The 21838-nt window shown below is 41.1% G+C and overlaps 1 protein-coding gene across 4 annotated transcripts in view; it reads right to left on the bottom strand.

Moving 5' to 3' along the window:
• Positions 1–400: 400 nt before the first annotated feature.
• LOC115474692 overlaps positions 401–21838 on the bottom strand; it is a 73351-nt gene continuing 51913 nt past the window's right edge. For all 4 annotated transcript variants that reach the window (XM_030210301.1, XM_030210303.1, XM_030210302.1 and 1 more), the window contains 4 exons: positions 17439–17614; positions 7117–7261; positions 4466–4587; positions 401–1627 (listed from right to left, as the gene is read on the bottom strand). In XM_030210301.1, coding sequence (XP_030066161.1) covers positions 824–1627; positions 4466–4587; positions 7117–7261; positions 17439–17614 — 1247 coding nt within the window. In that variant the 3' untranslated portion in view covers positions 401–823. The remainder of the gene's footprint in view (positions 1628–4465; positions 4588–7116; positions 7262–17438; positions 17615–21838) is intronic.

Raw genomic sequence — 21838 nt, 5'->3', positions numbered from 1 at the left:
TAGTCACATTACAATTGGATGTTTGTAACATAGTCAATTGTGGATCTTTAGACTGTCAACGATGGTATTGTCAATATCATGTTTATTTGTGTACTTATATATTTATTTAAGAAAGCATACAATAACAACTTATCCTAAATGCAGATTAACAAAGCGCAACTATACAACATGCATTTTCTATATCTCAATTGTTTATGTTAATTATCTTGATTTCCAGTCTAATGATCCTAATTGTTCAAGCTATTTTTGTCATAAATGAAGTTTAACCTATTACCTTTAGTTCTTATCATAGGACGAACTTTCCTCCTGTAACCTAACTTAATCTGTCCCTCTACCTCAACTATGTATTTCTCCTATCCAGAACTGGTAATCACCACTTACGGAACTATGTAAGCCACATTGAGCCTGCAAATAGGTGGGAAAATGTGGGATACAAATGTTATAAATAAATTAATTAATTAATAAATATTGAAATGAGTCATCATGCATCCCCTTGTTTTAACTGGGCTAATGTATGGTGGTATACTGGACCCAACTATCCTAAAAAAAAAAAAATACCAATTGGCTTGGCATAATCCCTTACGCCATAAAATAACCCTTGTCTGATAACCAGTAGACTGTACAAATTGTTACGGCACTATGTAAACCACATTGAGCCTGCAAATAGGTGGGAAAATATGGGATACAAATGTAACAAATAAAATAAATAAATCTTTTATGATTTCCTTTGCCTAGCATTGTTATCTTCCTTCGGGATCATTTAGATGGGAAGATATTGTAAGTAGCATAAGAATGACATCTCAGCCTAGGTGTCATAATCAGTTCAAATGGGAAGAGGAATGTCACGTAACTCATAGCCAGAGAAAATAAAAACCTGACTATCTTGAGTTTTTAAGAATTTGGCACAGTCACACACATTGGCATTCAGCCCAACCAAAGACATTTCTTTCACTTGAGGTTTATGCATATTGTCTGGAGCCCCACTTGGAAGCAAGGCTGTGCTTGATGCATCAAGGCTGTTTTCCTCCATTTCATCTATTGGTGGATCAAAGAAGTCTTCTAGAATGGGTTTAAATTCCTGTTCACTAGCTTGAAACTTCACAGAATTGAGGGGAATATCAATTTGGTATCTCAATAAATCCCTTGCCCTGTCAGGTTGAAGACCCTCTTTCATATTTTCCTGGTAATGAACACTGGAGCTCCCTGTGGCTGAAGTATCTGTAGGTTTTTCACTATCAAATATTGGAAGCTGCCGTTGTAAATAATCTTGGGTACATGTAGGTGGCTGAATTGCTGAGGCAACACTGTGGCTCTGGTTGCTGGAATAGTTTTCTTTCATCGGTCCCAGTGATGGTAGAGAACGATTTACATCTACAGCTCCAGTACAATCCATGTTGCTGGAGTAAGAATCATTGTCACCATACCCTGGCCCAAAGCCATTGTTATGGTAACTATCATGCTGTTGACTATTACACTTTTCAGGTATTAGTTCGACTTTGGAGAGCTCGGTATCGGAGTATTCCTCCAAGTCATAAGTTGTCGGAGCAACTATGGAGATGGAATCAGTTTCAAAGTGAAGGTCATCCATTGTAGAAAGGTCTACTGTCATTTCTTCATTTATATTTTTCTGTAAAAAAACAAACAAACTGATAAGCGGATATAAACTGCTATTTCATTCTTTACTCTGTTTTAGAGCAAATAATTATAAGTATCTGATACAGATATAAATGAAGAAGAACTGCAAATTACTGAAAAACTGCTTCCATCTGTGTGATAACTGTATGGGAAGATACTGGAACACCCCCAACAGTTAGCACACTTACTTTTCCTTGAAACACACAGTAAGTGCAAAATGTTACTGCACTTTAATATAAGGTCTCCCAAAATAAAGAATCTGGCAAAGGAGTAGGAAACGTCAGTGCTTAGCAAAATATATTTGGGAAACATATACTCCAGGATTCTATACATCACGCCTAACACTCCGCGCCTAAATCCAAGCATATTCTATAACAACGCATGGAACTTAATTGGCTTAACAAGTCAATCAGCATTTGTAACAGCACTTAACAAGCAATAACAAGCACTAATTGGTAATAATTAGAATTTACATGCATAATTCTCTAAGCATATTCTGTAATGCAAAGTGCCTATATTCTAATGCACAGAGTCAAAAAGGGGAATGGTTATGGGCAGGGAACTGGGTCATTCATGGGTGTTCCAAAATTTACATACGTTGCTCTAGAATATGCCCCTCTGCATCTAAATCTACACACCTTGGTGTAAATGGATGTGTGCAGTTCTAGGTGCTGGGATATCAACTAAACATATTCTAAATACCACATCTAAATCTAGGCATTGCTTATAGAATATGCTTCAGCAGAAATTTATTCCGTGTGGATTTTTCAGGCACCATATATAGAATCTAGCCCATTTTATTTTTAGCGCTCAAAAATCGGCAACAGAAAACAATCAGTGTGAAGTGCTATTCTATAAAGGGTGTGCACCCTAGCATGTAGCACTGTTTCCCATGCCTGGCTTTCGGCGCCAGACTTACGCCTGCTGAAACCTGGTATAAATGCTAGTGTCCAAGCTAGGCATGCTGAAGCAGTACTCTATAACTACTCGTGTAACTTTTTGGAACACCTCTGGTGACAAGCCCATGCCCCTCCCATGGACACACCCTCTTTTGGGATACATGTTATGAGAGTTAGGCGTCCTGACTTATAGAATATTGTGCAACCAGATGTGCACACAAATATTAATGAGTGCTAATTAACATCAACAATTGGTTGTTAGCACTCAATTATTGATGGATAAGAATTTGTTAACCAATTCATTTGCACATGCATCTTGGCACCGTGCCCAAATTTGGGTGCCATATATAGAATCTGGGGGATAGATTGGTAATTTAGAAAGGATGGTCAAATTTGAATTGAAATGTCCAGGCTGAGATGTTTCAGATTGTCTAGTATATTAGAACAGGATCTGACAGTATAGAGCCTGTTCTAAGATACATAGTGAAATGGATATTTATGCGCTGGTTACATGTGGCAGAAGCATCCATTTCAGAAACTAAATATCTTTAATATCAATGGGCACAACATGGCAATATAAATGTGTATGTGCCTGCATTTCAGAATCTATATATTTATGTGCCAGCATTTTAGAAACATACATGTCTATGTTTTCCAATGCTGTCATTGAACCCACTATCCTTAGCTGCTATTGCTATGGGGGGGGGGGGGGGGGTGGTGAATAAACAGTAGAATGCTACACCAAACAACCACTTTTCTGAAACTGGAGGACAGGTGTAGATCCCACTGATCATCTTTTTGGACAAAGACATGCTTACCTCTTCTGAAATGGGAAATGCACATTAGTTCTTGTCCCCATCCTAAACACGCCTACATGTTATTTCATCACTAACTTGTGCTATTTACCACAGGTCCCATTGTATGTAAAGACTTAGGGCCAGATGCACTAAACTTAACAAGCAAGTAGTAAACCCTGGCATGCACTAAATACTTTTTTTCCGACGACGGTAGCAGCTAATGAAAACAGAATGCAGATGAGCAACTTGTGTAGAAACCCCTGTTGTAATGAGATGCTGTAAACGTTTCCAATTGCCTTAACACTGGAAAACGGTGGAAAATAAAACGAGAGGTCTGTACCTCTTGTTGGGGCTGCGCAGGATTGGAAAACTTCATAAAATGTTTAAAAAAAAAAAAATCGGGGGGAGGGGGCAAAAATGGCCAAGTGCTCGTCATGGACGGCCATTATGGGAATGCTCCACCCGAAAAACAGCCCAAGTGCTCGTCAGGAGCATCTTTTATGGACGTTCTTCACTATATTAAAAAAAAAAAAATCAAACAGGCTCCGATGCTGCAGGCTGTTTTTTGGACCCCGGAATAATAAAAACGTCTTTTTTCGATGAGGCAGCCTGGCTCAGTTGCCAGAATGTGGGATATGTAGAAGCATGTTAGCATGCATGCACACCACACCCCCACCAGTGATGGACAGACACATGGGGATATATGGAGCTGGAAAGCAACAAGAGCAGGGTGTAGCAGAGGCTGCAGAAGTTCAAGAGCCATTGGCATCATGAGAGCAGATAAATCAGAGGGAAAGTGGGGGTGGCACAGGAGCTGAAGAGCCATAGGAGGGGAAAGAGAAGGGGGAGAGGGAGAGGGAGAGGGAGAAAAGTGTCTTGGCAGATGGGAAGTAGAAGAAACAAAGTGCCTTGCAGGGGGAAGAGAGAGAGAGAGAGAGAGAATATATGTGGGGTTAAGGAGAGACCCGCAGACAGAATGTGCTTGGGTTGGGAGGGGCAAATGCTAGAATCACTGCAAATGCTTTGCAGGTGTCTGCTAGCATCAGGTACTATAATAATAATAACAACAATAAAAATAAGTATTTGAAATGAATATCATCATAAAGTACTAAGAAGCATAAGCATTTCTCTTACCAGACTTCTTGGAAGTTCCTTTTTGGAAGAAGAAAATACATATGCTGTGGCAAAGTATAAACACCCCCCCAGAAAAATCAATATTAGAACACCACATGTAATAAGAACGATCAGATCGACACCTGTACAAGAGAAAAGTGAAAAGAAGTTTAAAAGCATTGAGAATCTGAACTATGCATACCCACAACAGCCCAACAATTTTAGCAAATTTCAGTGTATGCTTCTATATCCAATTTCCAACTAACCACTCAGCTTTACATTTCTCCTTTAGAATAAGAGTTTTTTCATCACATGCCCAAATGTTTTACTAATCGCACAATAAGAAGAAGGTTTACTTGGGGGGAAGTTATCAAGGTGTGGTAGAAAATTCTTTTACCGCACTTTGATATACCATAGGATTCAGCAACCTGTGATATCTCAGTCCTGCAGGTTCCTGAATCCCATAGTAAAAACATAACACTGGGGTTCTGATTTTTATTAGCACTCCCGGAGATAAGACTCAGTGTGAAAGTTTTATGACATCTTGCATAAAGACACTGGCTGAACAGAGTGATTGTTGCACACTGCTTGCGAGCCACCTGACAAGCAGCATTATTCCTGCAGCCCAATGCTCTCAAGCTGGCAGAGCAACCCTCCCCCCCAGCTCAAGTCCCTCCCCACTCCCCAAGGGCAGGGCCGCTGAGAGGGGGACCCGCATTCAAATCGATTCGGCAGCACCTCACCTCCATGTGAAAGCGCAGCAGCAGATCGCCTCCTTTCGGGCCTTCCCTCCCTGTGTCCCGCCCTCATCTGATTCCGCGAGGGCAGGACACAGGGAGGGAAGGCCCGAAGGGAGGCGATCTGCCACTGCGCTTTCACATGGAGGTGAGGCGCTGCCGAATCGATTTGAATGCAGGGGGCCCGGTGGCGGATGGAGAGGGGCTGTCGACGGAGCCGAGGGCAGGCGGGTAAGACCTGGGACTGCGGCAGTGGGCCCCCTTGGAGGCCCGGGCAATTTTCTCCCCCCTCTCGGCGGCCTCGGGTGGGTGGTGGCAGGGCCCCGGGGGCGGCCTTGCCCCAGCTCAGTCTCTCGGCAGTCCTGCCCAAAAGCTCCAGAACCCCTCCTCTGGGTTCAGATCCACTACCCCCCCCCCTAAAAGGCTCTAGACCTTCCCACCCCCTGAGCCAAGACTCCTACAACCCTTCCCCCCAAAAACCTCCAGACCCCCCAAAAGGGCCTACTATTTAGATCTTTGGTGGTCCAGGGGGTCTTTGGGCAGGAGTGATGCCCAGTCATTCCAGCACAGTCCAGTGTCATCAATAACATGGCACCCCTAGAGGCAGTCTCGCATGACTACTGCTACGGGCACCCAGGCATGTAACACAGTGGTCATGCATTAACTGTGTGCCCTGGGTGGTAAATGCAGGGCAGATGCAAGGTATACCCTCCTATATTTACCAAAAAGGTTTATAAAGTTAACACAAGTTGCACATTTTTCTACTGAACTAATTAACTGATATATTAAGTTATTGTTAACCTTTATTTCTACAAAATTTCATTGCAAAGTATATAGCTCATCCTAGTTACTGGTTGCAATGAAATAGTTCTATCTTTAAAGCAATATTTCCATTACAAATAGAAATAAATATATTAAAGCCAATAAGAGAATTAAAGCATAATGGGATCCTGCCTAGGAAAGTCCCTATCTCATAGATTTCATGCATTCCAAGCAGCACTATAGTCCATTTTAATGTTAATGAAGTTTGATAAACAACCACAGAAGCAATATTGTACAACTTTACATATGCAAACAGGAGCAGAGACTAAGGGGCCCTTTTACTAAGGCGTGTAGGTGCCTAAGCGCGTCAATTTGGAACTACCGTCCAGCTACCACGTGCCCCGGGCGGTAATTCCATTTTTTGTGTGTGTCTGATACGCGCGTCCAAAAATATTTTTTATTTTCTACTACGTGGCACTAACCGGGAGGGAATCGTCAGTGTATGTGAACCGATGATTACTGCCCGGTTAAAGCATGAGACCTTACCGCTAAGTCAATGGTGGCGGTAAGTTGCGCGCTGAAAAATGGACCTGCGTGCATCCAATACATGCGCCTACAACAGCGCAGGCCATTTTTTGGCGCACCTTAGTAAAAAAAACCCTAAGTTCCACAGCCTTTCATAGGGACGGCCAAGCATTAATTCTGTTTTTCACATTGAACCCCACATATCTTGGCAAATTGGTGGTACAAAAAACACCCTGTGGCAATTAAGGCATTTCAAATCAAAACGTTTGCACCATTACTTCCATGGTGCTCAAGATTTCTCCTTCAGATATTCATGAATTTTATTTATTCTTTCAGGATTATTTGATGAACTTAACATAAATATAGAAGCAATCTATACCTATTTGACATCTTTCATGCAATATGGCACACTCATTCCAATCAACATATTTCGCTGAACAAACAAGAATCCATCTAAATCAAAGGTTGTGTTTTCAGGCTCATTATGTAAAAGTTTACCCATCTGCAGTTATACAACAAGAATACAGCATGCACTCAGTGAGTTAGAAGTTCAGGAGAAATACTTCTACAAAGTACTTGAATAGTGACAGAGCCCATTCTTCCATCATTCATAGAAAGTGCCACAGTAAGTGACTTGCATGTGTTGACCTGTAGTATCAGGATCTGTCTTGAAACACTCGTGGGAAAATCTGTTCTGATTCTTCACTCCAACTGTAACACAGTAATTGCATGAGGGTTTCAGCAGTTCATCAAATGTGTAGTTAATGATTTTGCCACCAGAATTCCACAAATCCTTAAAAGGAGGGGGAAAAAAACAAACATAATGCTTAAATATGTACATGCTGGCCACACTGCAAAACAGAGCTTCTAGTTCTGTTAAATCACAATTACAAGTAAGTTCTGTGGCATTTACCACCAATTTCACATGAGAGCAGCAGCACATTGTAACACCAGATATGATTAATATCTCCATTGGCAAATGTGTATTTCTGTTATTATCCTGACTCTGTACCACGCATCTTGTTCCCATCATATATCTGCTCTTGATCCCTCAGCTATATGGTAAGCAGTATTGAAGTAAATCTTTATTTATTTATTAGGATTTATTTATCGCCTTTTTGAAGGAATTTGCTCAAGGCGGTGTACAGTAAGAATAGATCAAGCATGAGCAATAGACAATTACAGCAGTAAAAATATTCAAAAACAATACAAAGTACGGCATGGTATACTATTTACAATGTCAACACAAGACATAATAGAACATTATAGGTGATAGCGAAGGGTAAAGCAAAGATGTAACATATTGAAGGGTAAGAAAGTAGGAAGAGGTAGAAAGTAAGGTGATTGATTTAAAGAAAGTTGCACATGAGGTCAGAGAAATGGTTAAATGTTATCTCAGCTAGAGTAGGAGTGCATAAACATGTCCTGTCACTCCTTGTGTGTGAGTGAGACTAACGAGTTAGTTACTTCTTCCAGTAAAGGCATGGTTGAAGAGCCATCATATCTATGCTAGTTGAATGTTCTAATGCATGCGTATTAGGTGTATGTATTTATTTATTTGTTATATTTGTACCCCACATTTTCCCACCTATTTGCAGGCTCAAAGTGGCTTACATAATACCGTAAAGGTGTTTACCAGTTGGTAGATAACAAATACAGGTTGTATAGTGGTCGAATGAGGTAGGTGTGTGTCAGACACCTTGAAGGTCGAAAGGGGATGAAGATTGTATATTGTCCATTACGATCATTGGTTGTGCTGTGTTGCTGGGTGTTGGGAGTTATGTTGGATCGGTGGGGTAAACCTTTTTGAAGAGGTTGGTTTTTAGTGATATTCTGAAGTTTAGATGGTCATGGATTGTTTTTACAGCTTTTGGGAGTCCATTCCATAGTTGTGCACTTACGTAGGAGAAGCTGGATGCTTAGGTTGTTTTGTGTTTAAGAACCTTTACAATTTGGGTAATGTAAGTTTAGGTATGATCGTGATGATCCGATTCTGTTTCTGGTTGGTAGATCTATGAGGTCTGTCATGTATCCTGGGACTGTAGATAATTTTGTGGACAAAGATGCAGATTTTGAAGATGATATGTTCCTTGATTGGGAGCCAGTGCAGCTTTTCTCGGAGGGGTTTAGCACTTTCGAAACATGATTTACCAAATATCAGCCTGACAGCTGTGTTTTGGGCGGTCTGGAGTTTTTTTGCGAGTTGTTCTTTACATCCCACATAGATTGTGTTGCAGTAATCTGCATGGCTTAGGACCATTGATTGTATTAGGTTTCAAAAGGTTTCCCTCAGGAAGAAAGGTTTTATTCATTTTAATAAAGAAAATGTTCTACTCAATGTGGAAACTTAAAATGTTTCCACATTGAGTAGAACATTTTCTTTATTACGGAGTTTACTTGGCTCTCAAGAGTAAGGTTGCAGTCGATTGTGACGCCGAGTAATTTTAGGCTGTCTGAGGTAAGGAGGGTGTGTTCTAGGGTGTTTATGGTTGTGGGTTTGTACTTGTTATGTTGAGATGAGAGGATGAGGCAGTGTGTTTTTTCAGTGTTCAGTGTCAGTTGGAATGAATGTGCCCATGAATTCATGATGTTCAGGCCGTCATTGATTTCATTGGTTATTTCTGTCATGACTGAAGGGAATATAGATTGTGACGTCATCTGCATAGATGAATGGGTTGAGACCTCGTTGGATAGGGACTTTGCCAGTGGGATCATCATCATGTTAAAGAGTATTGGTGATAATGGTGATCCTTGAGGTACTCCACAGGTGGCTTTCCATGGTGGTGATATGTTTGAGTTTGATTTTACTCGATATAAGTTCTGGTGGTTAGAAAACCCTTTATCCAGTTAAGTACATTTCCATCAATCCCGAAGTGGCCAAGGAGTCTTAGTAGTATATTGTGGTTTACCATGTCGAATGCGCTCGACATGTCAAATTGGAGGAGAAGTATACTTTTACCTGTGGCTATTTCTTGCTTGAATTTGGCCAGGAGCGTGACTAGGACAGTTTCAGTACTGTGGTGGAGGCGGAACCCTGATTGTGAGTCGTGTAGTATTGAGAACTTGTCCATGTATTCCGTAAGCTGTTTGGTCACCAAGCTCTCCTTCAGTTTGACTACTAGTGGTATAGACGCAACTGGGCAGTAATTGGTTAGATAGTTTGTGTTTTTCTTGGCGTCTTTTGGTATTGGGGTGAGTAGGATGTTGCCATGTTCCTCGGGGAAAAGACCTTGTTGTAACATGAAGTTTAAATGGGATGTGAGGTCTGCAATGAAACTGTCAGGGGCGGATTTCAGTAGGTAGCTGGGACAAATGTCCACTTTGCAGTGGGTGTTGGCAAACCTATGAGTCGTTTTTGTAACTAATTCAGTGGTGAGGAGAGTAAATGTTGACCAGAAACGGTCAGCTGGGCATTCACCAGGGATTTGGTCCAGCTCGTTGAAGAAGTTTTCGATGTCCGTGTTGAGTTGAGGAAGTGTGCTGCTTAGTTTTAATATTTTTTTTCATTGAAGTAGTTAGCAAGTTTGTCTGCAGGTGGGACGTCTGTGTTGTTTGTGGTGATGGGGGTGGTGTCTAGTAACTTATTTACGAGTTGGAATAGCTTCGTCATATCTTTGTACTGCGATCCTATTTTAGTTTTGTAATAGGACCTTTTGGTTTGTCTTATTGCATATTTGTATATTCTATGTCCTTGTTTCCAGGCATCGAGTGTGTTTTCATCTTTTGTTTTTTTCCATGCTCGTTCAGTTACCTGGATTGTATTTTGAGTTTTTTTTTAATTCATCATTGAACCATGGTATCAAGTTTTGTCTTCTTGATATTCTTGTCTTTAAAAACGCTATTTCATTTAGTACGCTTCTGCATCTGTCCTCCCAATGGTTGAGGTAGTGTATGGAGTCCGTGTGTGTCTTCCATTCGTTGTCATGTATCAATTGCCAGAATATTTGTGAGTCTATTTGACCTCTTGTGGTGTAGGTTGTGTGTGCTGGTTTATGGTTTAGTCCCTTCTTCCAACAATCTAGGGATAGGTTCAGTTTGTAGTGGTCAGTCCAGGGTATTTCTGTCCATTTGACGTCTGTTATTAATAGGTTAAAATCTGTGGACAATTTGTGTGATAGGAGGTCTAGTGTGTGTCTAATGTGTATTATGCTAGCATTGTATTATATCTCCGGTAGTTCAATTCCATTGCTATTAAATGAGTATATTTTTGATACTGTTTCACAGTAGTTCTATTATTAGGTTTCAATTTACTGTTCTCAAGTTTACCTCATTTATTGCATTTATGCTTCTTCTTGGTTACTTTACTATTGTTATGCTGTTAACAAAATTGTAAGTTTTATGTTAAACTGTACCTGCTTTACACCACCTTGGGTGAATCTCTTCATAAAGGCGGTTAATAAATCCCAATAAATATAAATAAATAAAATAAAAATAATAAAATATCATCTAGTGCTAGTGGATGGCAAATGAATGGATCGTGATAACTCTGAAGTATTCAATGAATGCATATATCATCGTGAGGTAGTGTGACAAACTGAAGATAATTCATAGGGATGTTTCATTGACTTTAAAACTAATGATAAAGTGTGATAAATGTAGGGGTTCTTCAGTTCAGTTCCTTTAAACTAGCCAAAGGGTTGCATTTGAAAATCAAAATGTTCACTCATCTTCAGATCCATTATAGTCTTTGAGAGCTAAGAAAACACTCTCTCTGCTTGACCAGACACAGCAGAGTCACTTTGGGGAAGTATAACAATCTTGTTGAAGTTTTTGACAAGCAGCCAGACAAGCCTATCTATCTTCCACATGTGATGGATGATAATGTCACTTTAAGCAGTCACTGCAACATTCAAAATGGTGGGAGCGGCTATATATGACAAACTAATAGCCCAACGCCTCCAAATCAAAACAGCAAAGAGGATAATTTTCAATATTAATTTCCACCTCCAAAATAGACACTTCAGTCTTCAAGCTTCATTCTTCTTCCAAAAGTTTATTGTCAATTAAGAGCCAAATTTAGTATTCACACATTTAAAGCATTTATAGATAGGCCTGCTATTTATGTGATCTATTTTAACTGCTAAAGATAGCTGGCCATTTTGAAATTACAATGTTGGGAGTAAAAGCTGAGGCAAATTGAGGACCTTTACCCTGACGCAGGTTTCGAAACATGGACCATGTTGGTGATGGGTCCTATATGAACTTTAAATGTCTCAAGAATACTAAATTTGGCTCTTAATTGACAACAAATCGGAGAAAATATTTCTTCACTTAACGTGTAATTAAACTCTGGAATTCATTGCCAGAGAATGTGGTAAAAGCAATTAGCTTAGCGGGTTTAAAAAAGGTTTGGATTGCTTTCTAAAATAAAAGTCCATACGCCAGTATTAAAATGGACTTGGGAAAATCCACTGCTTATTTCTGGGACAAATAGCATAAAATATACTGTTTGGGGGTCTTGTCAGGTACTTGTAACCTGGACTGGCCACTGTTGGAAACAGGATACTGGGCTTGATGCACCTTCATTCTGTCCCAGTATGGCAACACTTATGCACTTATGGGGACTAAGGGGGAGGACTCCCTTAATCCCTCCAGTGAAGACATACATAGACATGTGAAGCAGCAGCTGCAAATCCTGTCATTCAAGAATTGGGACATACACATGCGTGCCCTTTCTGAAACAGGAAATGCATGTGGGTGTTTTGGTTCCGCCCTAGCCCAGCACACTCCCTTGCATTCTACACATAGTGCAGTTATGCAAAAGTTAATACTAGCTTTCTGAAGTCCAGTTTTATATGTGTATTTGATATATACATGTAAATGCTGGTATTTATACATGTATATCAGGAATAGGACCTCTAATAGACTTCTTTCCGGTCTTCCTTTGAAAGTAGGAGCCCTAAATCTTTTTATGAGATACTTCTGGTAGTGTGACAGAAAGTAAGCCCCTCTCATCAAATTCTCCTAGGCAGACCTCTAAGGAGACACTAGGATATCTGTCCATATACCTGTAATGGGCTCATTTCCACACAAAACTCCACTGCTAACCTAACTCTGTTGGTGTTTCTGTGTCCAATTGTCAGAGGATTTGGGGCCTGTATAACAATGTTAGCACCACTTTACTTCTCTCTCTGTGCCCTGGGGTCTTCCTGCCAATATTGGTGCTGCTTTGGCTTACTTAGAGAGGCATTTTTGAAAGAAACGTCCAAGTTGCAATTTGGAAGTCTTTGCAAAATGGCGAAATCCAAGGGCAGGGAAAACCGTATTTTCGAAACAATGGACGTCCATCTTTCATTTTGAAAATACCGTCCGAGACGTCCAAATCCTTAGATTTGGACGTCCTTGCATTTGGACGTTTCTGACTTTCGACAATTTTTGAAACCAAAGACGTCCATGCCAAAAACGTCCAAATGCAAGCCATTTAGACGTGGGAGGAGCCAACATTTGTAATGCACTGGTCCCCCTGACATGCCAGGACTCCAACTGGGCACCCTAGGGGGCATTGCAGTGGACTTCATAAAATGCTCCCAGGAACATAGCTCCCTTACCTTGTGTGCTGAGCCCCCCAAAACCCACTACCCACAACTGTACACCACTACCATAGGGGGCACCTATATATGGATATAGTGGGTTTCTGGTGGGTTTTGGAGAGCTCGCTGTTTCCTCCACAAATGTAACAGGTATAGGGGTATGGGCCTGGGTCCGCCTGTCTGAAGTGCACTGCAGTACCCACTAAAACTGCTCCTGGGACCTTCATGCGCTGTCATGGACCTGGGTATGACATCTGAGGCTGGCATAGAGGATGGCACAAAATATTTTTAAAGATGTTTTATTGAGGGTGGGAGGGGGTTAGTGACCACTGGGGGATTAACGGGAGGTCATCCCCGATTCTCTCCGTGGTCATCTGGTCATTTCGGGCACCTTTTGTGGCTTATTCGTTAAAAAAAAACATCCGGGTGAAAACATCCAAGTGTTCGTCAGGGACATCCTTGCTTTTTTCGATTATGGGTCAAAGACGTCCAAGTGTTAGGCATGCCCAAGTCCTCCCTTCGCTACGCCTCCGACACGCCTCCTTGAAATTTGGATGTCCTTGTGACGGACTGCAGTTGGAGACATCCAAAATTGGGTTTCGATTATACCGATTTGGACGTCTCTGTGAGAAGGACGTCCATCTTCCGTTTTATGTTGAAGATGGACGTCCTTCTCTTTTGAAAATTAGCCCGTTAGTGACCTTGTGTCTTCATAGTACTGCAGATTATTACAAGCATAGATTATCTCCAATGTGAGCTAGACTCCATGTGAATGGTCCCCTTTATTGCCCACTGACAGCTGGTTGAAGAGCTTGTTACATGTAGTTTGGAAAAAAAGGGGAAGAAGATAAAGGAAAATTGATATTTGTAAAGCTTTTCTTCAGTACAAAATTAATTACAGCGGGAAAGTAAATGAAAGCACAATTGCACATTTCCCAATGATACATTTCAAGCAAAAGTTTGCTAAATCCACTTAATGAATTGCTTCTTTATGAAGAACTCAGGACCAATCAGAGGGGCAAACTGCCTGTCATGCAAAGGAAACAGGAGTGTACTTAAGGATTTCAGCTTTGATTCTTGCCCTTTGCTGGAGACCAATGTATTAAAGTGTGCCAAACTTTGTAAATGATTTGGTTTTTATCACATGCTATTTTCTATCAAGCACTATGAAAGCAATTTTATAAGGTGGAACCTAGGTTAAGAGGGAAAGTAGGCACTTACCTTTATATAACAGTAAGTGAATGCACATGCAGTACACAAGTGTGCACATAGATTATGGTATTCATAATCAAAGAGTACAGTAGAACGCCAATTATCTGAACGCCGATCATCCGGATTTCCAATTATCCGGATCCATTATCCACCAAAACCTTTCCAAGCCAATCCTTGCGATCTGCGCAAAGAAAAGCCCTGCCCTTTCCAGACTCATACGCAGCAGAAAAAAAGCCCTTTCTGCCTTGCTCTTGCGAGGACATGGTAGAGGAAACAGCCTTGCTATCGCTGCTTGGAAATGGAAAAAAAAACCCGAAAAAGGCAGTCTTGTCATTAAAAGAGAAAATTGATATTGTGAAGAAATTAAGAAAGGGAGTGTTGGGGAAAAATCTGGCAGAAGAATATGGTGTAGGTACATCAACAATATCTGTAAAAGGGCCCAAAAGGTCACCTGCAAACATACTGATGAAAATAAAACTAAAGTGTAATATGCAATACTGTAATCTTGTTCTCTTTACAGAAATTTAATATGTCCAGTTATCCAGATTTATGATTATCAGGACCACCCTCTGCAGAGGATAGTCTGAATAATCTGTGTTCTACTGTACTTGCAAGCTCCACATGCTCTCCATCCAGACCACCTCTCTGGTAACACTTATTAACTAAATAAACCTGACCTGGTCTCTACTACTAAGAGACTCTTTCATCTGGTTGTGTTCCCAATTTGAAATGCTTTGCCTACAACTGTTTGGACTGAAACACATTATTTGCAGGTCCGGAAATTACATAAATCATAGCTTTTCATTAAGTACCATTCATGATTTCTATGTATTGCTAGATTGCACTAAGGTCACTTGCATTAGTGGGTCAAATATTTTGCTTATTTCTGTTTTATTATTTTGTCTGTTAATGCTGTTGTAAACCATTCCAAGCCTTTTTGGTGTGCCACTGTACATACAAATTGGTGTGTTGTGTTATGTTATGTTCATGCCAACATTTATACACCTGTCAGTATTTTATCCTCTTGGGGATATAATGGGTGTAAACGGTATGGTCTGAGCATATTTAAAACACTTTATAATATTTATAGCATTTTAAAGTGCATATATAAAAAAGATAAATTATTTTGAACCCAAGTTTATTATAGTGAGTATTTTATAATAGACAAAAATGTTGAAGAGTCCAGTATTGATGCAAGATATATATTACTAATCTTACTAACATGAGGAAAAGACCTCAATACACCTGAACGCCAACTTAAGTTCTAGCGTCTTTCACTGGGGTTGTGGTGATCATCATTGGTCTTAAAACCTCGTATATTTTTTCAATTTTTTTGAATCCATTTTTATTTATTACATTTTAGTCCTTAGTTTAAAACGTATATTTGTTTCAGTTTCTTACTGCAAATAACCTTTATTCATTGTTTATTCCAAAAACACTTATGTTAGTCTTATTTCTAAAAGAAAAAAAAAGTCGAGCACTTAGCTAACACCCGACGGTGGCCAGCTCCGTTTCACTTCTATGGCTTCCTCAGGGGCTGTGCTTCGACATTTACTGATTCCCAAGGATGGTGTCATTCATTTCAATGTACACATTGCATCCTATATGTCGTGCTCAACAGCAAGTCGGCGTTCGGGTGTATTGAGGTCTTTTCCTCGTGTTCGTATGATTAGTAATATATATCTTGCATCAATACTGGGCTCTTCAACATTTTTGTCTAATTTGATTTTTTTTTTAGAGACACAGTTATTTTTCTCTCTGTTTGTGTTACTGAGTATTTTATAATAGGCCATTTATGCACTGTGATAACATGATCAAGGGTGTGGCTTGGACCTGTCACAAACACAGTCATACATGCAGGATTTGCAAGTATGCATGTACAACAAGTCACCCCTATTACTTCACAGGCTTTGGTCCAGCACAAGTACAGTCTCTTTATTTCTCTCTGGTTCCTCACATATCACTCTCTATCTAGGGCTGGCTCCCAGCCTAGCAAAATACAGTGTCTATTAACACCTTCCTGGGTTCCCCCTGGATATATATCAAAAGCAAGTACTTTCCAAATATAATTCAAGGTTGTCTCCTACCTTGACCGTCTTCCCACATAGACTCTGGAGCTTTAAGCTTGAGCCACACTACTTTCCTGTTCCTCTCCTCAGGTACTATAGCTTAGCTTAGAATGGCATCCTTTTTCCTCAGGACCTCCCTCCTGGAAGCCTCTACACTCAGGGCCTCTTTGATATGTTCAACCTCAGGGCATTTGCCTGGTCTCAGCCTCGTCCCTCTGACTCAGCCTCAGCAGACTTGCGCCACCTGTTGTAAGGTGCCTGAACTGCACCAGTGAAAGAATGATCTTCACTATCCCATCCACTCCCTCACATGCATGTACATGGAGGGTCGTTTTTGATATGATGTTTAAATCTGACTTTGGCCATTTTGCTCAAAAAGTTCAGAATTCAAGTGGTGAATACAATGATTTTCGAAATAGAAAAACGTCTATCTTTTTGTTTGGAAAATGGCCATTTGCTAGATGTTTTTGTGCTTAGTACATCTTTCTTTTTGGTCCATTGTCAAAAAAAAAGACACAAGTGAAAATGCTCAAAATCAAACCATTGGGATGTAGGAGGAGCCAGCATTCTTAATAGATTGGCCACACAGACTTATCAGCAGAGCAGTTGGGCACCCTAGGGGGCACTGCAGTGGACTTGTACACATTTCACTGTTACTCCCTTATATTGTACGGTCAGCCCTCTAAAACCCATCAAGAATCTACTGTACCCAACTGTATACCACTACAGTTACACTAGGAGTAGCCTAGTGGTTAGTGCAGTGGACTTTGATCCTAGGGAACTGGGTTCAATTCCCACTGCAGCTCCTTGTGATTGTTAGCAAGTCACAACCCTCCATTGCCCCAGGTACAAAATAAGTACCTGTATATATGTAAACTGCTTTGAATGTAGTTGCAAAATACCACAGAAAGGCGGTATATCAAGTCCCATTTCCCTTCCCTTTCCCCTTATGGCTGCAGGTGTCACCTATATGTGGGTACAGTGGGTTTTGGAGGGTTCACATTTTCTACCACAAGTGTATGGGTACAGTGTGAAAATCAAAACACCCGGAGAGGCAGAAATGACACACACCTAATAAAGGATTATTAAAAAAGATAGTTTCTTTTAAGTGTGTGTATACGGGGAGAGGGAATAGAACCATTTCAATTTCTGTACTTACAGTATAAATTTTTCTGCCATCTTCAAACAGGGTGATATTGTAGCTAATAATCTTGAGAACTTCCTGGACAGCTAGGCAAGTTCCTCCTTGACAATATCTTGTGAATGGCATGGAGATCTTCAGTGTCAGGCGATGATCTTGTAAAGACCTAGACAAGATAGGGGGACCTAGAATTGCTGGAAGAATAAAGGAGAAAGAGAAAGACCGATGTTTAGACTTTAAGGAAGTCATTTTATAAAGTCATTTTCAAACATGTGGCCACATACCCATGTAAATAGCCTCTTGTAAAATGCTGACCTGTGTAGGTGTGTACTGGGGCAGAGTTTAGGTGGAACTTGGGCGGAGTTCACAAGTACACAGGAGATTATAAGAGACTCTAACCTAAAAGCATACTTGAAAAATCTAGGGGTGGACATAATGTCCATACCTGAAAGGTAGATGCAATGTCTGCCATTTATACTACTGGAAAATCAATGCATGTATTCATAGGATTTAAGGAAAGAATTTTCACGTAAAATGCATTTTACTGTTCAAAATTAAGGAAAAAATAGACTTGCAAATGCAGCAAACTGGGTGATTTTTGTTGTTTTCCTTCTGTTTCATTATAAAAAGTTTCCATTACATTCTGTGCCAAAACAATAATTGCTGAAGTAAATATTCAGGAACAACAAACAAACAGGAAGAACCTCCACGTAGAAAGTCCAATCAAAATAAAAGTAGAGTGTGGACAATGGACACTCCAACACAGGAACTGGTGCTTAAAGGTCGATTTATTGGGTGCTAGTACAGCAGGACTCGACACGGTCATTTTGCTGACGCCTTCGGGTAGAACCACATAAAATGCTAATCTAACTATGCCCTGTTTGGTTCCCAGGTGTGGTACTGAATATTGGCGGTGCTCAGGCTGGATGTCTTTACGTTGTTCTGAACGGAACCTTTTGAACAGCTTCATTGTTTATCCGTTCAAATAAATTGTGACCCCTGAGGCAGGCGGTTTGTTACGCCGAAACACAGACCATGTCGAGTCCTGCTGTACTAGCACCCAATAAAGCGATGTTTATTTATTTATTGCATTTGTATCCCACATTTTCTCACCTCTTTGCAGCCTCAATGTGGCTTACAATACATCATGGATAGTGGAAATATATTAGAAAATAGACAATTAGTGTTACAGAAGGATCTTGGGTAACATGATAATGATAGAACATGATAGTAGTATAACAGCAGGAATTCTAAGACAGTTCTGAATATATGTGGAGAAGTTGAGTATGTTCACATTGGTTGATCTTTGTGGTTTGCCTTGTTAAAGAGATGGGTCTTCAGCAATTTGCGGAAGTTCGTTAATTCATAAATCGTTTTTAGGTTGCGCGGCAATGCGTTCCATAACTGTGTGCTCAAGTAGGAAAAGTTTGACGCGTGCATTTAAGCGCCAGTTCCTGTGTTGGGAGCGTCCATTGTCCACCCTCTACTTTTATTTTGATTGAAGTAAATAGTTTACAGATTTCTCCACAAATATATATATATATTTTGTTTTTAATGCTGCCCAGTATGGGCTGAATTAGGCACAGATATTCAGAGTTGGCTCTTACCTAGATATCAGGACTGAATGTCCATGCCTTTGGCGGTGCTCAGGCACCGCCAATATTCAGTACCACACCTGGGAACCAAACAGGGCATAGTTAGATTAGCATTTTATGTGGTTCTACTTGCTGAATTAGTTATCCAGGCACTGGCACTGAATATCAGAAATGTCCGGCTAACTTCTGTGTCCACCCCTGACTTCATCCCGTGGACCACCCTAGCACTAAGTGGTTAATTCCATGGCAGTTTGCCCAGATAGTCAAGAAATCCAGGTGTTGCCCAGTGAAAGGGATTTATTTGTGTAGGAGTCTCTTATCCTATCCTTTTAGTTACACTGAATATTGTGCCCACCCCCACACCTACACAGTTTTTGCCATATTTGCTTCTGCTGCAAATATCCTTGCATACCCTTATTCAAAGTTTGAACATCTCTTGCTCTATCATCTATGTTCTCCATACATTATTCTGTATTTCTTCCTGCCTTAAATAGATGTTAATAATATAGTATTACTTCTATTCAAACAGCACAGCATTAGGAATAAAAGACAAGTACCTTTAATCACGTTTTCCCTTCACAACTTTCCCACCATCTCCTCTCATCACTCTTCAGTTGTTAACAGTCTGTTCAAATGTTCCAACTTTGCTTCAGCTAAGGAGTCATGGTAGACTGTCTATCCATGCATTTCCTCCACTGCTTATTCCAGAGATTTTTGGGTGCATAAAGGGTGGGAAGGGGGTAGAGTTTGAACCAAATAAAAAAATTGTCCTGTGAGACCAGTTCTCTTTGTGTTCTTTGGAACTTGAGGTATTTATTATGTATCAATATTACTTTACTTTTCAAGTGATACTTGATATAATATTCAAAATTTATAAATAAAATAATCAAACCAAAAAACTCCAAACTCTTCAGACCTGCGCAGCAAGTTTCCTAAGCAATGCAAAGTGGTATGACCACATTTCACCTCTGCTTTCACTTTCAAAATCTTTATGCTTGCTCAAACAGACTCTCTCACTGGGGACCCTGCTTACGTCTTTAACTTAATCACTCCTTATACTCCTTCCTGTAACTTTAGATCTCTTGATGCAAACAGATTTGTTATACCCAATCCTAGGCACATTATCCACAAATCCACATGTCACTCGGCCTTTTTCTGTCTAGTCTCCACACTTTGGAATAGTCTACCTGGTCCTCTGCATAATGAAAAATCTTTCCCTAAATTTAAAGTTCTCCTTAAGAGCCATTTTTTCCAAAAGACTTTCAGGCTTATTTTCGAAAGAGAAGGGCGCCCATCTTTCAACAAATCAGGAGATGGGCGTCCTTCTCTCAGGGTCGCCCACATCGGCATAATCGAAAGCCGATTTTGGGCGTCCCCAACTGCTCCCAGTTACAGGGATGACCAAAGTTCCCGGGGGCGTATCAGAGGCGTAGCGAAGACGGGACTGGGGCGTGCCTAACAGATGGGCATCCTCGAGCAATAATGGAAAAAAGAAGGGCGTCCCTGATGAGCACTTGGGCGACTTTACTTGGTCCATTTTTTCTTATGACCAAGCCTCAAAAAGGTGCCCGAACTGACCAGATGACCACCGGAGGGAAATTGGCGATGACCTCCCCTGACTCCCCCAGTGGTCACTAACCCCCTCCCACCCCGAAAAAAACAACTTAAAAAACTTTTTTTGCCAGCCTCAAATATCATACTCAGGTCCAGCGCAGCAGTATGCAGGTCCCTGAGGGGGGAGTGGGGAGGTGTGTGTGTGTCAGCGGAGGCATAGCGAAGGCATGGACATCCTTCTTTCAAACATTTTGGACATCATGAACTGCCCCCCCACACACAGGGATGGCCAAATTTCAAGGAAGTGGAGTAGTGGCCTAGTGGTTAGAGCACTGGTCTTACAATCCCGAGGTGGCTAGTTCAAATCCCACTGCTGCTACTTGTGATCCAAAATCCAAATAAATAAAGGGGGTGTCAGAGACACAGCAAAGGCATGGATGTCCTTCCCACAAAAACATCCACATTTTGGACTTCCTCAACTGCCCATCACATGGACAGAGGCATAGCAAAGGCTCCTAACATTTTGGGTCCTTCACCCATACTCAAAAAAAAAAAAAAAAGATGTCCCGGACAAGCACTTGGATGTTTTCATGTAGACGGCTATTATACGCGCAGCTTGTCTGCGTGTATGAAGCCATCTTTGGCATGCGCAGAGCAGCCACGCATAACGCTTGGCTGCTCTGCACTGGCTTCCCCTCCTTAGGAAGGAAATCGCGTGCAAATGAACTAACACTGAGCAGCTCATTTGCATGCGATTTCCTTCATGCATGCCCATTCCTTTCCGAATCGCTAAGGGATCGGTAAGGGAAGGGCTGTTTCCATTCAGTTAGTGCATCAGTTAGTCCACTGCAGTGCCCCCTAGGGTGCCCGTTTGGTGTCCTGGCATGTCAGGGGGACCAGTGCACTATGAATGCTGGCTCCTCCCAAGACCAAATGAGTTGGATTTAGTCGTTTTTGAGATGGGCGTCCTCGGTTTCCATTATCGCCGAAAACCGGGGACGACCATCCCTAAGGTTGACCTAAATGTTGAGATTTGGGCATCCCCGACAGTATTATCGAAACGAAAGATGGCCGCCCATCTTGTTTCGATAATACAGGTTTCCCCGCCTCTTTACGGAGCCGTCCTGTGAGGATGGCCCCCAGGAAAACTTGGGCGCCCCGTTTGATTATGCCCCTCCACGTCTGAATTCAGGATTTTCGACCAATGGCTGGCTCCTGGTGTACAGCACTGTTTGTTTTGATTGACTGTTCTTGAATGAGTGTATGTCC

Source organism: Microcaecilia unicolor, chromosome 7 (assembly GCF_901765095.1).
Source record: "Microcaecilia unicolor chromosome 7, aMicUni1.1, whole genome shotgun sequence".
Classification (NCBI taxonomy): domain Eukaryota; kingdom Metazoa; phylum Chordata; class Amphibia; order Gymnophiona; family Siphonopidae; genus Microcaecilia; species Microcaecilia unicolor.
Note: the sequence above shows the minus strand (reverse complement) of the source record. Positions and strands in the feature narration are given on the sequence as shown.